General features: G+C 42.0%; 1 protein-coding gene across 9 annotated transcripts in view; it reads right to left on the bottom strand.

Annotated features, from left to right (window-relative positions):
* Positions 1 to 438: 438 nt before the first annotated feature.
* The window catches only part of PIAS2 (protein inhibitor of activated STAT 2), a 35,842-nt gene continuing 17,184 nt past the window's right edge, over positions 439 to 19,096 (bottom strand). For 4 of the 9 annotated variants that reach the window (XM_035310679.1, XM_035310681.1, XM_035310680.1 and 1 more), the window contains 11 exons: positions 18,909 to 18,959; positions 18,694 to 18,784; positions 14,595 to 14,729; positions 11,566 to 11,671; positions 10,882 to 10,955; positions 9,858 to 10,018; positions 9,145 to 9,278; positions 8,530 to 8,701; positions 6,213 to 6,352; positions 4,379 to 4,416; positions 439 to 2,968 (listed from right to left, as the gene is read on the bottom strand). In XM_035310679.1, coding sequence (XP_035166570.1) covers positions 2,786 to 2,968; positions 4,379 to 4,416; positions 6,213 to 6,352; positions 8,530 to 8,701; positions 9,145 to 9,278; positions 9,858 to 10,018; positions 10,882 to 10,955; positions 11,566 to 11,671; positions 14,595 to 14,729; positions 18,694 to 18,784; positions 18,909 to 18,959 — 1,285 coding nt within the window. In that variant the 3' untranslated portion in view covers positions 439 to 2,785. Of the gene's footprint in view, positions 2,969 to 4,378; positions 4,417 to 4,742; positions 4,905 to 5,675; positions 5,735 to 6,212; positions 6,353 to 8,529; positions 8,702 to 9,144; positions 9,279 to 9,857; positions 10,019 to 10,881; positions 10,956 to 11,565; positions 11,672 to 14,594; positions 14,730 to 18,693; positions 18,785 to 18,908; positions 18,960 to 19,096 lie in introns of all 9 variants that reach the window. The other 5 variants (XR_004746312.1, XR_004746310.1, XR_004746311.1 and 2 more) reach the window with 5 other exon arrangements.

Here is a 19,096-nt window from a genome sequence, read left to right as displayed (position 1 = left end):
GCATGGCCTCTCTAAGACTCGCATCTTAGCAGCTAGCCCTACTAAATAAGATCACTTTCAGTAAATGCGGAAAAAGATGCAGCATACACATGGGTGGAAAAAAGGGTGTTCTCTTGCAGCATGGCCATGTGATGGTTATTCATGTGTGATGGTCATTCTCTGAGTCCACTCAGAGAACCAGATACTTCCATAGCAGGTAAGAAGTCAGCGGACCTTTTCTGCAAGATGTTCTCCTGTCCAAAGTACTTTGATAAATAGTCAGGTGCATTTTAACTTCCATGTAGGACTTGTTTAAGGAAGAGTAAAGCAAAAACTAATCTAGATACAATGGACAGATGTGCTTAGCACAGGAAGCACACCTGGAATCAAGGCCTGTGCAATTAAGCTGGGACTCAGTCTCCTCTGCACCCACCACGACTTAAATGAAGGTTGTGTTGCCTGGTGGAAAAAAAAAAATAGGTCACGACTGTACCACACTATTTCAGCTCATTGACGGATATCATCCACAAACAAGAAAATTAAAGGATTTAAGTATTACTAAAGCTGGATAATTACTGTGTGATAATTACAACATAGTAGGAAAACTACACTGTTCATATTAACACTTGCCTCACACTACCCTAACAGTTTAGTTCTCTCCTAGATGGGTAGAACTTACATCCCTTAAGTTTGCATTTGATAGGGCTGTCATAGGTCTAGGTTTATTTAAAACTAACGGCAGCTGCAAAAGACCTGCCCTGACTGGATAGGGAACACAGCCCTTCATCATCAGTCAACTGGACACATTCACATGCTTAACAGTATTCTAACTGTATGTTACAAATAACCACCAATGTTTTAGAGCATGTGTCCTAAAAATAGCGCTTACCCTTGCATTAACTTTTCTGAATTATTTGTAAGGTGCTTACCTCACTTCAGCCAGATCGGTTTGTGATTAATAGTACAAACAGCATCTTCAGTAACAGGTAAGTTTTAAACAGTTTATTCACAACGGCTCTCAAACCTCTCCCCCCTCTGTTCCTAGTTCAAGTTATTGTGCAGTTGTGATGCAGAGAGCACTGATCAGCTGCAGGGCATTAGGAAAAAAAATCATGAGTAGCATGGCTTTATTGGAAATAAATCATGCTAAAAACTGATCCTTAACAGGTACAAAAACTTAACAGATAAGGAAAGAAGAAGGAAATGGATGCAATATTAAGACCAACCGGTGAATTGAAGATCGATGTGAAAGATAATACAAAAAAGGCAATGAAGAATAGCAATGCAGCATTACAGATGGGAATACAGGGCAGACAAGAGGTACAATACATCCTGCTTCAATATTTCTTATCCATATACTTAGTTCAAATACTGTAACAGTAACGGAAGGCAAAAAGCACCAGACATCTGACTAAAGAAATACAAAAATATAGAACAAAATCAGGGCAAAATGAACTCTGGTAACTAGGGAAAAGAGTAATCTCCAATACAGTTACTCAAAAACAACACCTGGAAAAGTTGCTATGTCAACATATATAGACAATATCATTTTTCCAGCTCTATGGAAATTAGTTGATTTTCCTGGTCTGTAACCTCTTCCAATACAGTACTGCCAACATTATCCTTAGAAATGTGCAAGGAGACACCGCATATACTGCACAAAGCGGCAAATTCCAAGTAGTAAGAGGAGGAAGTTACTTCTAGCTGATTAAGTGGCCTTTTAATCATGGCTTTTCTACTGCAGGACAAAGCATCATTAAATCCTAACCCTAGTTCCAGTTTGGTGGGAACAGTGTGCTGTTACAGCCTTTTTCTTCCCCAAAGCCGTGATTCCACTGTGGCAAGTCAGGATGCAGCATGCCCAAGCAGAATGCAGCAGTTACTAAAGTGGCAAAGCCATGGGCAAGGCATACTAGGAAACAGTTCTGCTCTGGAGAAAGTAATCACTGCAGTCTCCACATGGGTACCATAGAAAGCATGCAACTCAGTGCATCTGGGGGGAGGCTGGTAACAGCACAGAAGGGCACCAAGGACTTTAAGGAGTTGAAAGGTTTTCTTTCCATCACCTCTTAAAGTTACCAAACCAGAAACTCAACTGTGGCTCAACTGTGCATAGTTTGGGGGTTTTGGTAGTGAGGGGGAGGTGTCCCACTTCTGATATGGCAGCACACAGAGGTTGTATAATGCAAGGTTTGCATAGATAGTTTGTTCCCTCCCCAGCTCAAAACACATTAAAGAGGAAGAAGTCACAGTCTGGAGTGTTACATTTGTGAACGACATGAAATCTTCCCTACCTTCCCAGTAAGGGGAAAGTGGGGAGCAGGAAACATAAAACACAAGTCATGGCTATTTCACAAAGCTTCATTGTCTTAAATGAAGTTTATTACAGGCCCCAGTGAAAATATTAAAAACTCACCAATGCATACACTTCTGCACTATTGTCCAGGTTGTTGTTCTAGAGTGGTTAAGTGCCTTTTTACTTTAAAAAAGTTTGTTTTTACATTATTGCTGTGTTTTACAACAAAATTAAAAACCATTTGTGGAATCTATCCAACAACAAAAAGTTGGTTTCCCCAGAACAAGCCAGAAGCATAAAAGCATGTTCTAAAGGGGCCTTTTCTATATCAGCTACTTAACGAGCAAGAAAAAAAAAATCTATCACTTCTAGTGTAGATGAGTTTACTCCATTTCTGGAAGGCAAATGATTTCAATAAATATCAGCGTAACTTCTGAGATGCTGAAGTTCCAGAGATACAACAAGCAGCTCTGTGCAATTTCTCCTGGAGTTCCAAGGCTGCCTCTTGTTTCAGTCCAGTGAGATGATGTCAGGAGCACTGCCTCCACTGCTGGTTATAACTCCTGTCTCGCTCCTGCTGGAGGAGCTAACGTGCGTGCTGCTCTCGTGGTGACTGGTTGATGTGATGATGCTGCCAGGCGTGCTGCTTGTTAAGGTTGAGGTGAGACTATCCAAAAACATAGGAGGACAGTACTGTTTGAAACAAACAATGAAGAATGAAGAGACTAACTGCACGAGGGAAATGTATGCTCTGAAGATACATCTTCCCTACAACAAGCACAAAACAGGTTAGCAGAACTTCATTAACACATGCACAGCAAGACCAGAGTTCTGCAAAACAGCAAGTAAGCAAGCAGAGGTGGTAGCACAAACCCTTCCTTCCTCTTCCTCCCTGTTCTTTCTCCTGTGAGCTAGCACGAGCATTTACTGGCACATTAGGAAACACTACCATGACCATGGCCCCCAGCATAGCATCCAACCGGAAACCTGTAATGAACGGCATCCCCTAAGAGCCCATACTGGGACCAGTACTATTTAGTACCTTTGTGAATAAATTTACTATCTTCATTAACAACATGGACAGTGGGATGGGATGCACCCTCAGCAAATCGCAGGTTAACACCAAGCTCAGTGGTGCATTTGATGAACTAGAAAGATGGGATGCCATCCAGAGGGACTTGACAGGCTTGAGCAGACCAAGGTCCTGCATGTGGGTCAGGGTGATCCCCAACACCAGCATAGACTGAGGGAGGAATAGGTTGAGAGCAATTCTGCTGAGAAGGACATGGAAGTGCTGGTGGATGAAAAGCTACATACGAGCTAGCAGTGTACTTGCAGCCCAGAAAGCCAATCATATCCTGGGCTGCAACTCAAGGCCAGCAGGTCAAGGGAGGTGATTCTCCCCCTCAGCTCTGCTCTTACAAGACCCCAGGTCTGAATACCTTAGGGAGACAGTGTTCCCCCTTGAAGGGGGCAGTCCATCTGTGATTCTTACTGTAACTAGATTCTTACATTCTTAACTGTATAAAGTTTGTTTCCAAGGAAGGAAAAGCACTAACTGTAGGTTATTTTTGACCTACAAAATTTCCATAAACTCTGTTGGCTTTGGATTGTAAGTAAGGCTTCAGTAATCACGCTGAGGGACTTGTGAAAGTGCTCAGTAACATGCCCAAATTAATGAAGATCCATCATTAGAAATCAACATCATTAGAACTCAATCCACAACTGATACCAAAACCAACAGTGAAGTATGCTTAAAAAAATTAATCTAGCCTGCAGATACAGTGTGAACTAATAGCATGAATACATGGCTGTATTCATGGCAGCAGCATGTGTGCAAGTATCTGCGTCTGTAAGGCAAAGACAAACTATCAGTTTCCTGTGCCTGGATTTGTCATAGTGAAGTCTAACTGAATCCTCTCTTAATACATCTTTTCTTTTTACCACCTCTTGTTGGGCAAATGTGTTGTCCTGGTCTGTGATTAAGTCTAAGCAAGTGGACTGCAAGCACGATATGGATGATAACACCCTGACAGTTACTCAAGCAGCATGTCACAAAAAACAGGCTTAGAAGTTAACCCCACAGCAGTTCAAAAAACATACCTGTGAATCAACTGGGATTAGTGAAAGAAAATCCAGACCTAGAAAGAAAAGAAGGATAATAAACTGATGCATCTTTCTTCTCTTCATAAACAACAAGTTTAAGGAACTTTGTTGTTGTTGTCGTAGAACACATTTTGCAATTGCTATACAATTTCTGAATGAAGTGTATCACTGTGACACCACTCTCAACGACTTCAGGCAGCAGCAAAACATGTTTTCTAGTACAAGTGGCTCTTTTTAAGAATGAGAATGACAATGATGTATTATTCACTGGATATTGCAGGGTGGTTCAATGTGGTTGCTTAGATGGAGGTTGCCGTTTGGAGCTGTTGGTTCATAATGCAAGTTTCACTGCATATTGTACCTGACTTGGCCAAACTGGGACATGAAGAGTGTCATCACATTAAAGATGCTGGAATGAAGTAAAGTCACAACATGCACAAGTCCAAAAACAAGCAGCAGGTCTCTTCCTCCACCCATGGGCAGCCAATAAGGAAACATTTCTAATATCATCCCCGCTTTGTGTCTAGACAGATAAAAGGAATGAAGAAGAGGAAACTACAAGTAGTTCAAGGTATATCCTCTACGAGCAGTGAGAACTAGTGTCCGTCTTATACACCATTAGTGTGTAAGCATTTAAAGTAAGATGTTTAAAAATATGAAACCAATGAGAAATCACAGTTTTTTTTTGTTTTGAAATCTTGGCCTTGTGTTTGCTATGTCAACAGAAAGAAATGGTAAGCTTCCTCCCTCCCTCTCCCATTACCCTCCAGCTCTGTTCTGGCCAGTGGCATCTCTCCTCTCCTCCATCAGAGAAAGTTAGAGACAAATTTTGAAGGAAATTTAAGCCCAGCTGCTTTTATAGATTCAGAGCTTTTGGTCATGCATATGCTCAAACTTCAGTTGACAGAGATGAACAAAACAGTTCTAGGCTTCAGTTCTCTCAGCTTAGTCTCCTAACCAATTTGGAAATACAACAGATTTCTTACCAAGGGAGAAGTGGAGGGAGGGAGCAGTAAGGCAACCAAAATGGACAGAGAAACAAAGGGAATGATATCCATCCCCTTGCCAAACCAGTACTGAAAGAAGTGGAAAAAACCCAGCGATGTTGCAGGGGGGAAATGGAGACAGGCAATGGAGCAGGTGAGGGAAGTACAGGAGGCCCATGTAACACCTCTTGTCACAAGTCACCGTTTCCTGGGCTCTGGGTTCACTACGGCCGGCAAAGAGAACCCCCAGAGTCCCCCTACACAATTCTTTTCAAGGAGCCAGGATAGAAAACAATCAGTATCCCCACCTTTTGTCTGATATTTAGCAGCAGTGTTGAAGAATACATCATAGGCATTTAGGGTATGTCTAGGTAAAGAAAGTCAATAGAGGTCAGCTTACATATTGTAGCTCACCTTAACCTTTTTCATACAGTCTAGACAGAGCACCACTAGAATCAGCTAGCAGAAATCTCTACATTAAGGGCTGGGATGAGTCAGTGCCATTATATTTCTAAAACTTATATAAGCAGCTACTCTCCCTCACATCTACCACACGTAACAATTGGACGTTTACACAAAGTCTAAATGAATACAGCAAGAAGTGTTTTTGGCTGCCATTCCAGAGCACCAGTGTCAGGGCGTACCCCAGAAGCAAGGTTTTTCACACCACTATTGAAGCAGTCTCACACTGGGAAGACAGCTTATACTAGACTTGTCTAGACATCACATCAATGCAATGCTATGTACAGTCTTGTCCCATTTTAAAAACTTCATCTCCAATTTTTTACCCGCCCCACAGATTAATAAGGCTGTCTGAATGCACATGAAAAATAGACAGCACCTACCTGGCAAGTCCGAGGAAATACTGGATATTGGTGGGTGATGGAATGGCACTGGGTAGTCTGTTAACGAAGGAGGAATAGCAGCAGTATCAACCGTTGTCACGCTGGGCACTCTGACAGTAGATGGCTGATACATGAGAACCCTGTTTCAAACAGCATGGGATGTTACAAATGGCCTGGCCATTAGTTACAGAAGAGAAGTTATGCACGGCTGTGCACTCTCATTCACACAGTCACTGTGTCACAACACAACTATAGCGTGGCTACTCACTACACAGTACTCCACTCTAATTTCCTCTTTCATAACAGTCTTCATAATAACATGATCGTATCTTGGCTCTCAACAGCAGCTGTGACATAAGAGCAAGTTGGCATTAAAACAAAGTACAGTGCTGGAGTCACTGACAACAGTCTGTTCGGGATCAGGAGTGGCTCTCTGTATCTGCAGATCAGCCTGGGAGGGATGCGCAGGTAGCCTGAGCCAGGAGAAGGGCACTAAGTTTTTCACATCACTGTTCCTCAGGGATGACCTGTCTTGCCAAGGATGCAACTGACATGATTCAACCCCTGGAGCACAGAATATCAATGCAGGAGTTGAGCATCGAACCCATCTCTGCTCACAGCTGAACCCAAGCTAAGATCAGCTCCCAAGGAGCACACAGCCAGTTAAAAGCTCTCTGCATTCCCACCTTCAGCCTGATTCCTTGCAGCACCATTGAAAACATCACAGGCAATCAGGCAGCCAGCCACATGCATAAAAATGTCTCAAACTTCCAGTCAGGTGAAAACACCAACAGTCCCACTCCCAAGTCCCACATCCCCCCTTCAGCCCACCAACCGAGTTATCCCCTTGTTTTCCTCCCCAGACTGCTCCACTGTGCATTTATGCTACTGCTGATTTCAGAAGCTTGGGTTTCAGACCCTTCTTTCGCAAGCTCCTCCTAAATTTCAGGATATTCACTTCCTACCAACAGGAGGCAGCCCCATAGTTTTTCCAAAATTAGCATGTCAGGCAATATTGTTTACAGGAGATTAGCTATTCTCCAAAAGCCTCTCTTAGACTTGGATTTGGAGAATGAAACATGCAGTTTCCATACCCAAACGGTAAGGAAAACAGTCACAGAAACACAAAAACTCAGCCCTTTTACACTTATGGTTGTAGGCTGGCATCTTAGACAAAAACAGGAGCATGGAAGGAAGTTCTGATGCCTTCTGCAACTCCATTAAAAGATGCATTTGTACCTATTCTTATAAATATAAAAAAGTGTCTCTTGCAAAACTCCTCACAACAAGCAACAGCATCTTAGCATCACTGCTGAAAGCAGTTGATGACCAATTATTTGCTTGCCAAAGAGCACACATCCCTGTAGACTACAGACAGCACACCTGCTCATCACTTTGAGAAGTGGCAGAACAGAAGAGTTTTGGTATTATTACTACTACATTAGTAAAAGACAAGCCACTATACTGAGAGACACATACCTCATGCATGCAGCATGACTAACCAAAAAGCTGACACTTGAAATCACTTTGCAGAGCACTGACTGAATGCCCTTTTCTCCCTGCACACCCTGCAGCTCTCCTGGGCCCTACAGTTTAAGAGCAAGAACTTTATGGAACCCACAGACCATGACTGCAGCCCAGCTGCACAGACTGGGACAGAGGGGAGAAGGCACAACCGTGAAGAAGCTGCTCTCCCTGCTGGTCATGGTGCTGAATTTGGACAACTACAAATTGGAGTTGGCAGGGGACTCGGGGAGCTGTCTGTTGTGCCAACAAAGGTGCAGAAGTGACTGAAAACCAGGACCAAGCACCATTCCAAGACATCCCACATTTTAACAGGGAGACAGGGGGAAAAGCTTATTGCCTTGATTGAAAACAACAAAGCATCTCCCTGTCAGGACAGACAGAATGGATGAAATGTGCAACACAGCCTTCTTCCTGGGCACCAGAGCGGATAAGGGGGTAAGGCAGTGAGAACAGCCTGTAAGATGATGCTAACTTTACAAGAATGCATGATGCTCCTGCACTTGGGAAAATCTAAAAAGAATCCTGTCCAATAGCTTCATCAGTTTGTTTTACTATGGAAAAACATCCCTGCAAACACAGCAACAGTGCAAGTATTTTTGTGAGACATAAAACTATTTAATAGAGTTTTGCCTGTACAGAGGTACTGTAGCAATACAACCTTCTGCAAAGAGAGGCCTAGAAATTCTCCTCTGGAAGGAAAGAGCTGCGTACCAAAGAGACTACAAGTGCATACGTCTACACATTAGTTTATCTGAGACATTATGGAATAACAACTTTAAAATTGACAAACCCTTTGGTTGGGCTTCCTTGTGTTTCAGACATAAATATGCACTTCCTTTTGGCAGGAGGATCTTCTTCTTCATCAGAAGAGCTTTCAATTGTCAAGTCAATCACATCAACTTTCTTCTTGTTTACCTCATTGGCCACTGTCACAGAACATGGTTTGGTAACAACACTGGAACCTAAACCAGAAAATAAAATACCACTTTTTTTTAAAAGGCAATTGACGTCAGTTTCAATTTGCAGCAGAACCAGTACCTCAAATACTGTTTAAGCTTATCTTCCTGACCACTGCAGAGGCCATCATGGCCCAGGACCAGTTTTATTAGTAGTATTCTGTGTCACAATGAGAATTATTGAGCACAAGCTTTAATCATCACTTAACAGTTTAAGGACCTATAACAAGAGCAACTTTTTAAAGTGCTATTATAAAGAACAAAGACAAAACCCACAAATGCACATTTTTAGAGATACAACCCTTTCTTTTTAGTTTTAAAACAAAATTATTTAGCACACACCCCACAAAACAGACATCAACATCCATACCCATTATCCCAGCTGCAAGTAAGTCTCAAGGCATCAGCCTCTTTTGGTGGTTTGCTACCAATATCCAAGATGTACTCACTTTCTATTTTGGTGCACTGTGGACTTGAGACTTTCACAGCATCTTTTTTAGGCCTCATGGGGCACCAGGAGCCATCTTCCTGGAATTTAATCTCATCCACATCGGAACATTCATTAAGGATTTCCATAAAGAGCCTGAAAAATAAAGTTAAGCAATTTTGATTCCAAGCTTTTCCTAAGTGAAAAGGAGACAGTTAAGAAGTTGATTGCAATCAAGAGTGACCCACAGCACATACTCTACCCCTCATTTGTCTTCCCTGAAGACCTGCAATTACAGCCTTTGTGGACATCCATACATCAAAATCAAAGTATCCCAGCCTACCCATGTTCTACTCCAACATTATCACAGTTCAGAGATTCCTACATAGCAGTAGAAGCAATCACCCTTTGAATCAAGTTTTACACAGCTGATAAGCTAAATTTTCAGAGTTAATAGCCTCACAGACTGTTCATGTAAAACGGAGACATCCTTAGATGTCACATTTGGATTTCTCCAGAGAAGATATGCTGAGGCTCAGGAGTTTGATGATGCAGTTACAAGATGAGTTCTTGCAGTTTGTTACATGGGAATAGAAAGTAAAGGATTCTAATGGTTCCTCCCAGTCTAATGTACTTTTGAGAAAGTAAAAATGTCTAAACTTCAGGTCACAAAAATAATCAGTACAACCTGAAGAACTTGAAGTAATTTTGTATTGTGCAAGCTTGGTCTCTTACCCATCTAGTATTAGGCTCTCGTAAGCTGCCTTTTTGTCGCAGACAGGACAGATCCAGGTAGGCTTCTTCTCATTCATTTGAAGATAAAGAGCAGCATCAAAACATTGCAGGTGTGTGCAAGTAACAGCCCGGCATGGGATTGTCAGTCTCATTTTTCCCAGCTGCAGGAAATGCATTTAAAGAATGTCAGAAGAAAAGAAAGTGAAGTAGACCTGGATAGCTAACAATGAAATCAGAAACAACCAGCATGGTAACAGTCACTTCTCACTACAGAGTGCACAACACTAGGTCACTGTGTGCAAATCCACTCCAAAGCACATACAAGGTGCCTGAACGAAGACGACAGCAGTACTCAAAGTCTTTACTGAGTTGAGAACTGTCAGAAACATTACCTCTAGGATTATTATTTTTTTTAAATAGGAAGACCTACTGAAGCAACCACTTTGTCATTTCTTGGCCAAATATCTCAGGATTTGATTATTTTGTAAGCTGTAGTTATGTTAGACTCAGAATGGCATTATACCCATTTCAGTGTAACACTTAATAGACCGGTCACAAACACAAGGTCAGTTTCTACCTGGAAAGAGAAAACCCAAGGCAGCACTACCTTGTTACAAGGTGATCGGTTTATTTTTCCCTTGTAGTAGTTGGCAGTAAAAGCAATACCACCAAGACCAGGAGGTCTGAAGTTCTGTTTCTCACTGTGCCCTTTAATTATTCTATTACCCTTCCCTGGTAGGCTCGATGCCTCCATGCACAAGGTAACTCCTTTTAAAGGTCTCAGTACACACAGGTAGCAACTTGACTCTGACTGCATTACAGATGAGGCATTCACAGGTCTAAACCATAGCTGGTTAAATGCTGCTGCAATCAGGTGCTTGTAGGTGTACTCTTCTCATGTGCATTAATGAATCAGTAACAAAAGCCAGTTAAGTTTCTGAAGCAGAGTGTTTTACAAGCAGACCAACTCTGCACTAAAAGTGAAAACAGCAATCAGTATATGGCAATTTCCAGCCTTACTTACAGGACACATCAGAGATACCCGCAGACTGGTTGTCGCAATCTCACTATCAGGATCTGCCGTTAGTTTTTCTTTAACTATCAAAACAAATTAAGAAGTTAGAGATGGGCAAAACTATTTAAAACTCTAATCTTGATTCTCTAGTACATATACTTTGTTTCCAGCTATCTAATAAGTCCTGAGCATCTAAGGAAGCTAGTTCAGACCAAATGCCACATGAGAATAACTTCACAGGCAACTGGCAAAGTGCATCCTGAGACTGTTTTGATGTGCAGCAGATGCACTTCTGGCCACAATGGTTAGTAGAGCAAACTCCACCCAACATGCAAGGAGATAAAATCGTCAGGGAGTGAGGTGTAAAGACAAGACAATCAGCAGCACATGCAGGTGAACAAAACACATATTTAGGTCATCTATCTGCACCTCACTGCCCACTATACTAAGCAGGGCTCTCAGCATTCTCTGAAGAACATTTCAGAGGAAAACTCTAGGTACTCCTCCCTGCTGGCTAGGGACCTACATTGAATCAGTGTACAATACCTCAGCTACAGCAAGAAGAACCTTTGATACTCTGGGCATAGGTTTTTCTTTTCAAAATGCTGCAAATCGCCCAAGTACTACCAGTTCTAGTTTTAAAGAGCCACCAACCACCCTCAGTAAGGAAACAGGAAGGTTAATTTGACTTACTTAGTGCTCTGGAATGATCAGGGTTTCTGATACCTTTCATTTTTAACCTCTGCAAAAGCATAGCTGAAGTGAGCTGACGAACGAGATACACAGACATGGAGTAATTCTACAAAGAGAGTAATTAAAGATGAAATATTGATTTAACACCATATGTCCTCTACAGCAACATGTCACTATCACACTTGTGGTAACATACAGTAAAAACAAAACCCATGCCGATTTTTTTGCTTTGTAGTTATGGAAATACTTTGCAAAGTACTGACAGATGACTTCATTACTATGAAAGAGTCAATCAGCCAGAATTCTTCCACTAACCGAGTCAAGTTACCTCACTCCAGTTGCAACTGAACTACAAAAAAATGTTCTCCACAACCAAGAGACAATCTGGGATTTTTCTTGAAAAGATGACTTAGACTGGAGATACAATTTCTTAAAACGTAAAGTCTGCAAGCGCTTCTCACGTTTGTCTCATACACATTTCCCTTTTTCCACTGTCATTCTCTTTAATGCTGAGCTCAAAGAGAAACTTGTTATAAAGGAAAGATTAATGTTGTTTCAGGTGCAAACACCACCTTCAAATGGCACACAACAGCATCAATTTATTTGTACCTTCTCTTCAGCTGGCTGCTTTTAAGCCAAGTCTCATTAGACCATGCTTACTCCTTTCAGGCTGGCCATATTCCCTATCATTTACTGCTGTTGCCTAATTCATGTCATTTGTCAGCTTCCTTTGTTCAGGATTTCCTCTCCAAGGTCGCAAGTGAACAGAAGAATCCGCAAGTCCCAGCACTGCAGAATAATAATGGTTTCATCTGCATAACACTCACAACCTGCAATCCCTCATTTCCACTCCCTGCCAGTCACCTTCTTATAGCTCCTACATAAGCAAGCACTGCACAGGAATTTTAAGCACAAGAAATCTACCACCCTGCTCCTCCTCTACCATCCACAAAGACAGCTCTTACCTAGATGAACAGATAAAGTTATCAAAATGCACAGGAAGCCACTAAGACAAATGTCTTTTCCCCATCCCTGAAAAGAATGGCCATGTTGTGAACTGTTTTTTGCCTACAGAATTAGTATTACAGGCTCTAGCCTGACCAGCTCTCTGGGATAAACACCTTCTCTCCTCAGAAGCCCTCCTTTATCAGAGAAGTAGAATCATAGAAGTACATGCCAATAAGCCCTTAACACAGCAGCCTGCTGGCACTCCACACTGTCCCCAGAGGTTTCAATTAGAAGATGAATAGCAAAGGCCTGCTACACAAGTTCTTCTACTTAGAACAGAGCCCCAGCATTAAACCAGTAAGTACTTCACCTCTCAGGACAAGGAAGCAAGGCTGGAACAACCTCCAACTCATCTGCTTGTATGGGGATATATTTTGGCAGACACAGGAGGAAGAAAGCACGGGGACAAAGGGAGAACCAAGACCACACACAATCCTGCAGCCATTTCTAGAGTCTTGTGCTTTGGTCGAGAAGCAATGACTTAAGTCTTTCCCACCCCCATTCTGTTTTAGGAAAGCTTTACTGTCAGCACTGCACTTCCTTCCTTTGCTAAACGTGAGCTTTCCATTTTTTTTCTTTAAAATTTAAGTTTCTACGAGTTTATACTGGAGTCTCACTTAAAGTATATGATGCCTCCAGCCCAGACTTTGATTTTAAAGGAGAGGTAAGCTACTCTGATAACAGTCCAAAAGGACTTCCAGAAGTAGTCACATAACATATGACAGTAAATCAATGACCACTTATTCTTCCAACAGCTGCAAGGGCTGCTGCAACAGCTACATAAGTCTAGGAAGAATTGAGAGACTCCTCACTTTCCCCTCTTTCCTTAGTAAATCCACAGGCAGACTTCTAAGCAGTCACCTGGTCATTTGAAAGGCTAACTCCTTCTAAACTAATAACTTCTCATTTCCCCAAAACCAGAAATTCACCTATAGGCACCAGAGAACAAAAGGTATCACACCTGTCACCACCCACCTCTCCTCCTGCCACCGAAGCCCATCACACTTTTCCCCCTCAACGCAGCTTTCCATGCAGAACTGCATTATGAAGATGCTTTTCTCTCTCTCCCTGCTACCCAGGCCTCTGTTACTCCCTGTATCAACACTGGAGAAGTCAGTTCCCCCTCAAGTCACCTAACTTCCAGGAATACATTTCATTTTTAACAATGGGCACATGGCTCGGATACCCTGCCGTACAAATGCACACCACTATGGCCCAAGCACAGCATCACCTAGATGCATCACAGCCTGCAGCAGCTGGCACTGGGCAGCATGACAGCTCTCCTGTACACTTCCCTGGAACTTTCCACCAAGGAGCTCTCTGAGACGGAAATTTCACCTGATTTACCTTATTTGCAAGTGCAGTTTTAACTCAGAAAAGACAAAGGAAAAGAATATCAAAAGAAAAACGGAAGTATCCATAAACTAGTTCTTCCTATAAAAATTTCTTTTGTATAACTATTTGGCATTATTTGGTTAGAAAATACAAAAGCCCCAAGAGCAAATGCATGTCTCCTCTCCCACTCACAGGGCCTTAGCACACCTGCACATTTTAAAAGCCTTCTCCAATGGATAGCTACAAAAAAAAAAAAGAGAAAAATCCTTTAAGACATCGCTACATAACCTCACATTCATATGATTACACCATCAGGCTACAAAGTGGCTTCCCCTTTTATGTCTGAACTGTTCTGTGTTTACACCACAAAAAGAAAGTTATTTCTGCAATATTTCAGGCAAGCCCTAATGACAAACTTGCCCAAAAAAGCTCTCAAAGAAAGCCATACTCCCAATCCATGTGAACTCTATATGGAACTCTGTATGTTCTCTGCAATCTGTATGCAAGTTGTGTGTTACTGTAAGCTATACTTCCAGAGCTACCATTTTTTTCCCTGGCATCAGAAATAAATGCAGCCACTTTGTAACACCATACGTCTTGCTGGCATTATCAGGCAGTGGGTTAGAAGGAACGCTAGACAAGGTTATTCAGACTACTGTCTACATCCCACAGAACAGACAGCTTACCTTTCCAATTTCAGAAGCCCAGGAAATGGAAATCTGGTTTGGCACTGCTGATGACAACCTAACTAGAGATGTTATATTCAAGGGACGCCCAGGTCGCTTCTGTTCAATTCCATTTTTCGGTGGTGGAGCATATCCCTATAGGAAGAAGAGACAAAAAGCGTTACCAAGTCTCCCCACTGTTAACTGCTTAAACAACTTATTAGTTTAAAACTGATCTGGAAGAAACAAGTGAGCCTAGCGGTTCTCTAAGCTGGAGACTGAAATCAACACTTATTTTGAGGAATACCGGACTTAGATAGTCCAATACTGTAACTCAACCACAGTTTTAAAGCATTTTTGATTTTAAAGGGATTTTGCAGAAGTGCTGAAAAGGTAGAAGAGAACACAGTTCTGATCCCACAGGTCTGGTCCAGGTAAGTTTACTGGAGGAGTAAAAAGCAGTGTTGAGATTTTGTCAGAAAACAAGAAATTGTTACTGATCCCCACACCCCAACAAAAGCAATCAGAGCCTCAGAAGGACACAACCTCAGCAATCAAAAGACAGCAAGTCACGAACCGTTAATTCAGTCTTCCATGTCCAAAGAACGCTTCATCGATTTTATTTAAGAAACAGTAAATTCTTGTCCCAAGAGCCCTACAACCCCTTGGTGTCTGCTTTGCCTTGCATTAACTACACCTAGCTTCACTTGCAACAGGTTGTCACCTGTACGCTCCAGTGAGGACCCTGAAGATGAGCTGCTCGTGGAATACCAAGTGTATTTAAGAGCTAACAGGTTTTTTTATTGTTAGCAGAAAAATCTACTAGGTACTAAGAAATTCATAAAAGCTGCACAAATAATTTGGACTAGGTTCTTTTTGTAGTTTTATGACATACAATGCTCGCAAACTGAATCAGAAGCCACCCAGTTCCCTTTTGCTTCCAGACGAGCACACTTCAAGCAGAGGGTACTTGTGCTATGTGATGCACGTGGCCCAACTGCAGCTTTCATCTCATCCTGCAACCGTCACTGTGAAAGCAGCCGGTCTGTAACAGGAACCCAGAATCTGTTTGGAGCTCAAGCAGACATCCTACGGTCCACTCATCTCAAGATCTCATCTTGCATGAGGATGCCAATAAGAGACTGGAGCCTGCATCTTGCACAGAAGTTACTGCCAGATTTCATCCCATTCAAGACACTGTTGTTCTACGCTAGGAACACTGAAAAAATACTTTTTTTTTTTAAAATGCAGAGTTAACATGCACATTCATAACCTAATGTTTCAAAACAGAGTTACTGTGAAAGACGACTTCTGAAAATAAAAACTAGAAGTAACAGCGACAATTGCTGGTATGTGCTGCTTCATCAGAAACTCTCCCACGGAGTGCACAGCATGTGTTCCGTGTTCACTTATTGATATGGGAAAGTAATCTGAAAAGCTCCTGTACAAGTAAAGTCAACACAACTTCCAGCCTGCAGTGGAAACCCAAGCAGAACCTCTCTAGAGTTTTACTGCAGAAGCACGGCACAGCCAACGCACCCAGGCCACCTCTTCCAACAGTGGATCAGACAGCCCAGCACAGAGCAGACTGTCTGGCCATTTTTAATTCATTTCAAGGATTAGGAATGATAACCTTGATGTTTCATTTAATTCTTAGCTCCAAGAAGGAGTTTCAGGGATATCTTCACGTTGCATCTAGTTGATATTTCTGAAGATTCCAGCCACTTTCCTTTTTTGAAGTATTTGCCTTCATAGAGAGTATGTAGGCAAGACCAGCAGAAAGCCTGCCGTATCTTTTGTTTTGTCTTGCCACATAAGTCACCTCATGCAACTCAGAACTGGAGGGCTCTTCTTCTTACTGTAAGAGCATACCATAGGATAACCACTGCCCTTAATCCAGGGAGGCCTCTGCAGTTGTCACATTGTTTCCTAGGTTTCCAGAGCAGTTCTGCCACTAGTCCATACTCCTCCCTGGAAAGCCCACCCATGGTTGCGCTTCACTACTGCCCTTTATTAATTTTGTACAGGGCTACTGCCTGCAGCAACAGAACAGGGACTTAGGTCTGCCAGGCCAGAGAGAAAGTCTAATCGTTCTTCCATGTGGTCATTCCCAACCTACCTTGACAGATTTCATTTTTGTCCTCTGCAAGAGACCTGCAGTGGTCTATAGAGGTTCCCTGGGATGAAAAGCAAGTTATTTCTTTGGACTTTTGAGTTTTGCCTTTCCTACACTCACAAGAGAAGGCAACCTGAGAATCACCTGCTGTAGGACATTATGTATAAAATTGTTACTTGCCAAGACACTAGCATGCAGTGTTCCACATTTATTCTTTTCAAGTCATAAACACTGAGTAGACAGACAGTTGCAGGAACACAAGAAAACACTGCAGTAGCATGAGCTGGCACAACCTGAAGCAGTGTTGGCACACCAGCAGCACTTTGAAGTTTCTGATAAGGATCGCAGCCAAGGAGATAACCTAGGCATCTGCAGAGGCATGAACTGCTATACAAGGGAAAGGCAGAACAGTACTCATTTAAGAATTGTACAAGTTGACAACCGAGCCTGGTATCACTGATTAGTTACTTAACACTACTGAAGTGGACAACTGTCCTCTCTTGAGGTAGAAAAGTTGCCAAGGCAAGAGTCATTTATTTACTTTCTCACTTAAAGTTTCTGCCAAATAGAATAACAAACCATCTTACAGCATGCAGGAAGAACCTGCCAGATTTAAATCTGAAGCAAAGTGAAAGTCCAAGATCAGACAATTTTTTCTACAACTGTGATATGCTACACATAAAATGTATAGCATAACACAGTATAACAGGTGTAAGGTATATTAACAGGACTGAGAACCAACAGTCATGATATCAACAGAAAAACAGACCCAATTCTTTTGGGTTGCTTGATGAAAGGAAGACATCTTCAAAAGAAAGGAAAACCTCTAAGTTTATCACAAAGAACAGTTTGTGTCTGCAGGAAGTACTGACCAGGAAACGTCTCAAAGAATCACAGAATCACAGAACTGTAGGGGTTGGAAGGGACCTCGAAAGACCATCGGGTCCAACCTCCCTGCCAAAGCAGGTTCCTCAGACCAGGCTGCCCAGGTAGGTGGCCAGATGGGCCTTGAATATCTCCAGAAGGAGACTCCACAACTTCCCTAGGCAGCATGTAAAAGAAACCCTTTAATATGCTGAAGACAGAAGAAGAGTGGTGCAATTGTTAAAGAACCAGGTAGAAAAGAAGCTAGGGAGAGCCATTTAGGTTGATCAAAGGCAAGAAAGTAGTCTTGGTCACACGTGAGTGGGAGGAAGCATACGGGAAGAACAGAACATGACACGCATCTGACATGCCAAGAAGGCGGCAAACATTCTGAGATAACATTTCACACCACTATTCCCATCAACCATTTTAAATACACTGCTGAAAAAGCTTTTTCCATCTTCCAGAAGTGTTTCAGAATGAATTGGGTAAGAGTTTCCCCATTCTGTTGCAGAGAAATACCTGTTTCAGATGTTTGTTCACAAATAAGAGCGCTTTCTCCTTTTTCGTATATATTCAAGCCTCAAGATGGTCCTGCCCACCCAGTAATTTATATGGTAGAAACCAAAGTGCCTGACTGCTAACACTGTTCTATTCCAGGACCAGCAACTGCTAGGAGCCCTTCAACATGCCTGTTCTTCATCCCTGTGATGAACACTGCTCTAGCCAGAGAGGTGCAGAACGGTATACAAATACATCCACATGATGATACTGTTTCCTCTCAAGTACAAACTCACACCAGTACACGAAGATATATACTAACCAGTGAGGGCTACTGCCAATCAAGTTGAACTCAATTTTAAGGCCTATAATGAAGATTCCACATGTTCTTGTTGTGTTACCTGCACAGTTGCTACTACTGGCTAAAATGTGATTAGGCCTTACAATGGCTGTAACATGATTGACAGCAGTAATGGCTACCTCACATAGGCACACAATTTGTGCATTTGTTAACATCAGTATCTGGAGAAATTTGAGTGATAACAATAACGTGCTTGATTGTTTTAGCAAGCTAGCATTACAGAAAAACAAAACACCCCAAAACAAAGAAACCACAAATACATGCAAACACAAGCTTACCGGCAATGGAAACAGCTTCCCATTTACTTTAATGCACAAACTATTAGGGTAATTATCTTCTTGAGGACAGCTTGTCTCTGCCAGGCATAACCTAAATCCCAAAAAAGAGAAAGCATAATTTTCAAGTGTCACTACATTCATATGTCTCCACAAACATCGAGACATAACTTCTTAATTGGCTACTATAACATAAGAGAATAACATGAAAAAGGTACCTTAGCTGAACTTGGACTGTGTAATCTCTCCTGCCCCCTGGCAAGAAGTCCCTATGACAGAGAGAAAGGAAAACAGAAGCACCTCTTTAGACAGCAGGTCTCATAATCCAGTCATACACTAAAATAACTGGTACACCTATTCCATCACTAAGTGTTGCTCTTATTTTACTAAGTTATAAGCAAGTTTT

Source organism: Oxyura jamaicensis, chromosome Z (genome assembly GCF_011077185.1).
Source record: "Oxyura jamaicensis isolate SHBP4307 breed ruddy duck chromosome Z, BPBGC_Ojam_1.0, whole genome shotgun sequence".
Classification (NCBI taxonomy): Eukaryota; Metazoa; Chordata; class Aves; order Anseriformes; family Anatidae; genus Oxyura; species Oxyura jamaicensis.
This window is presented reverse-complemented; position numbering and strand designations above follow the sequence as displayed.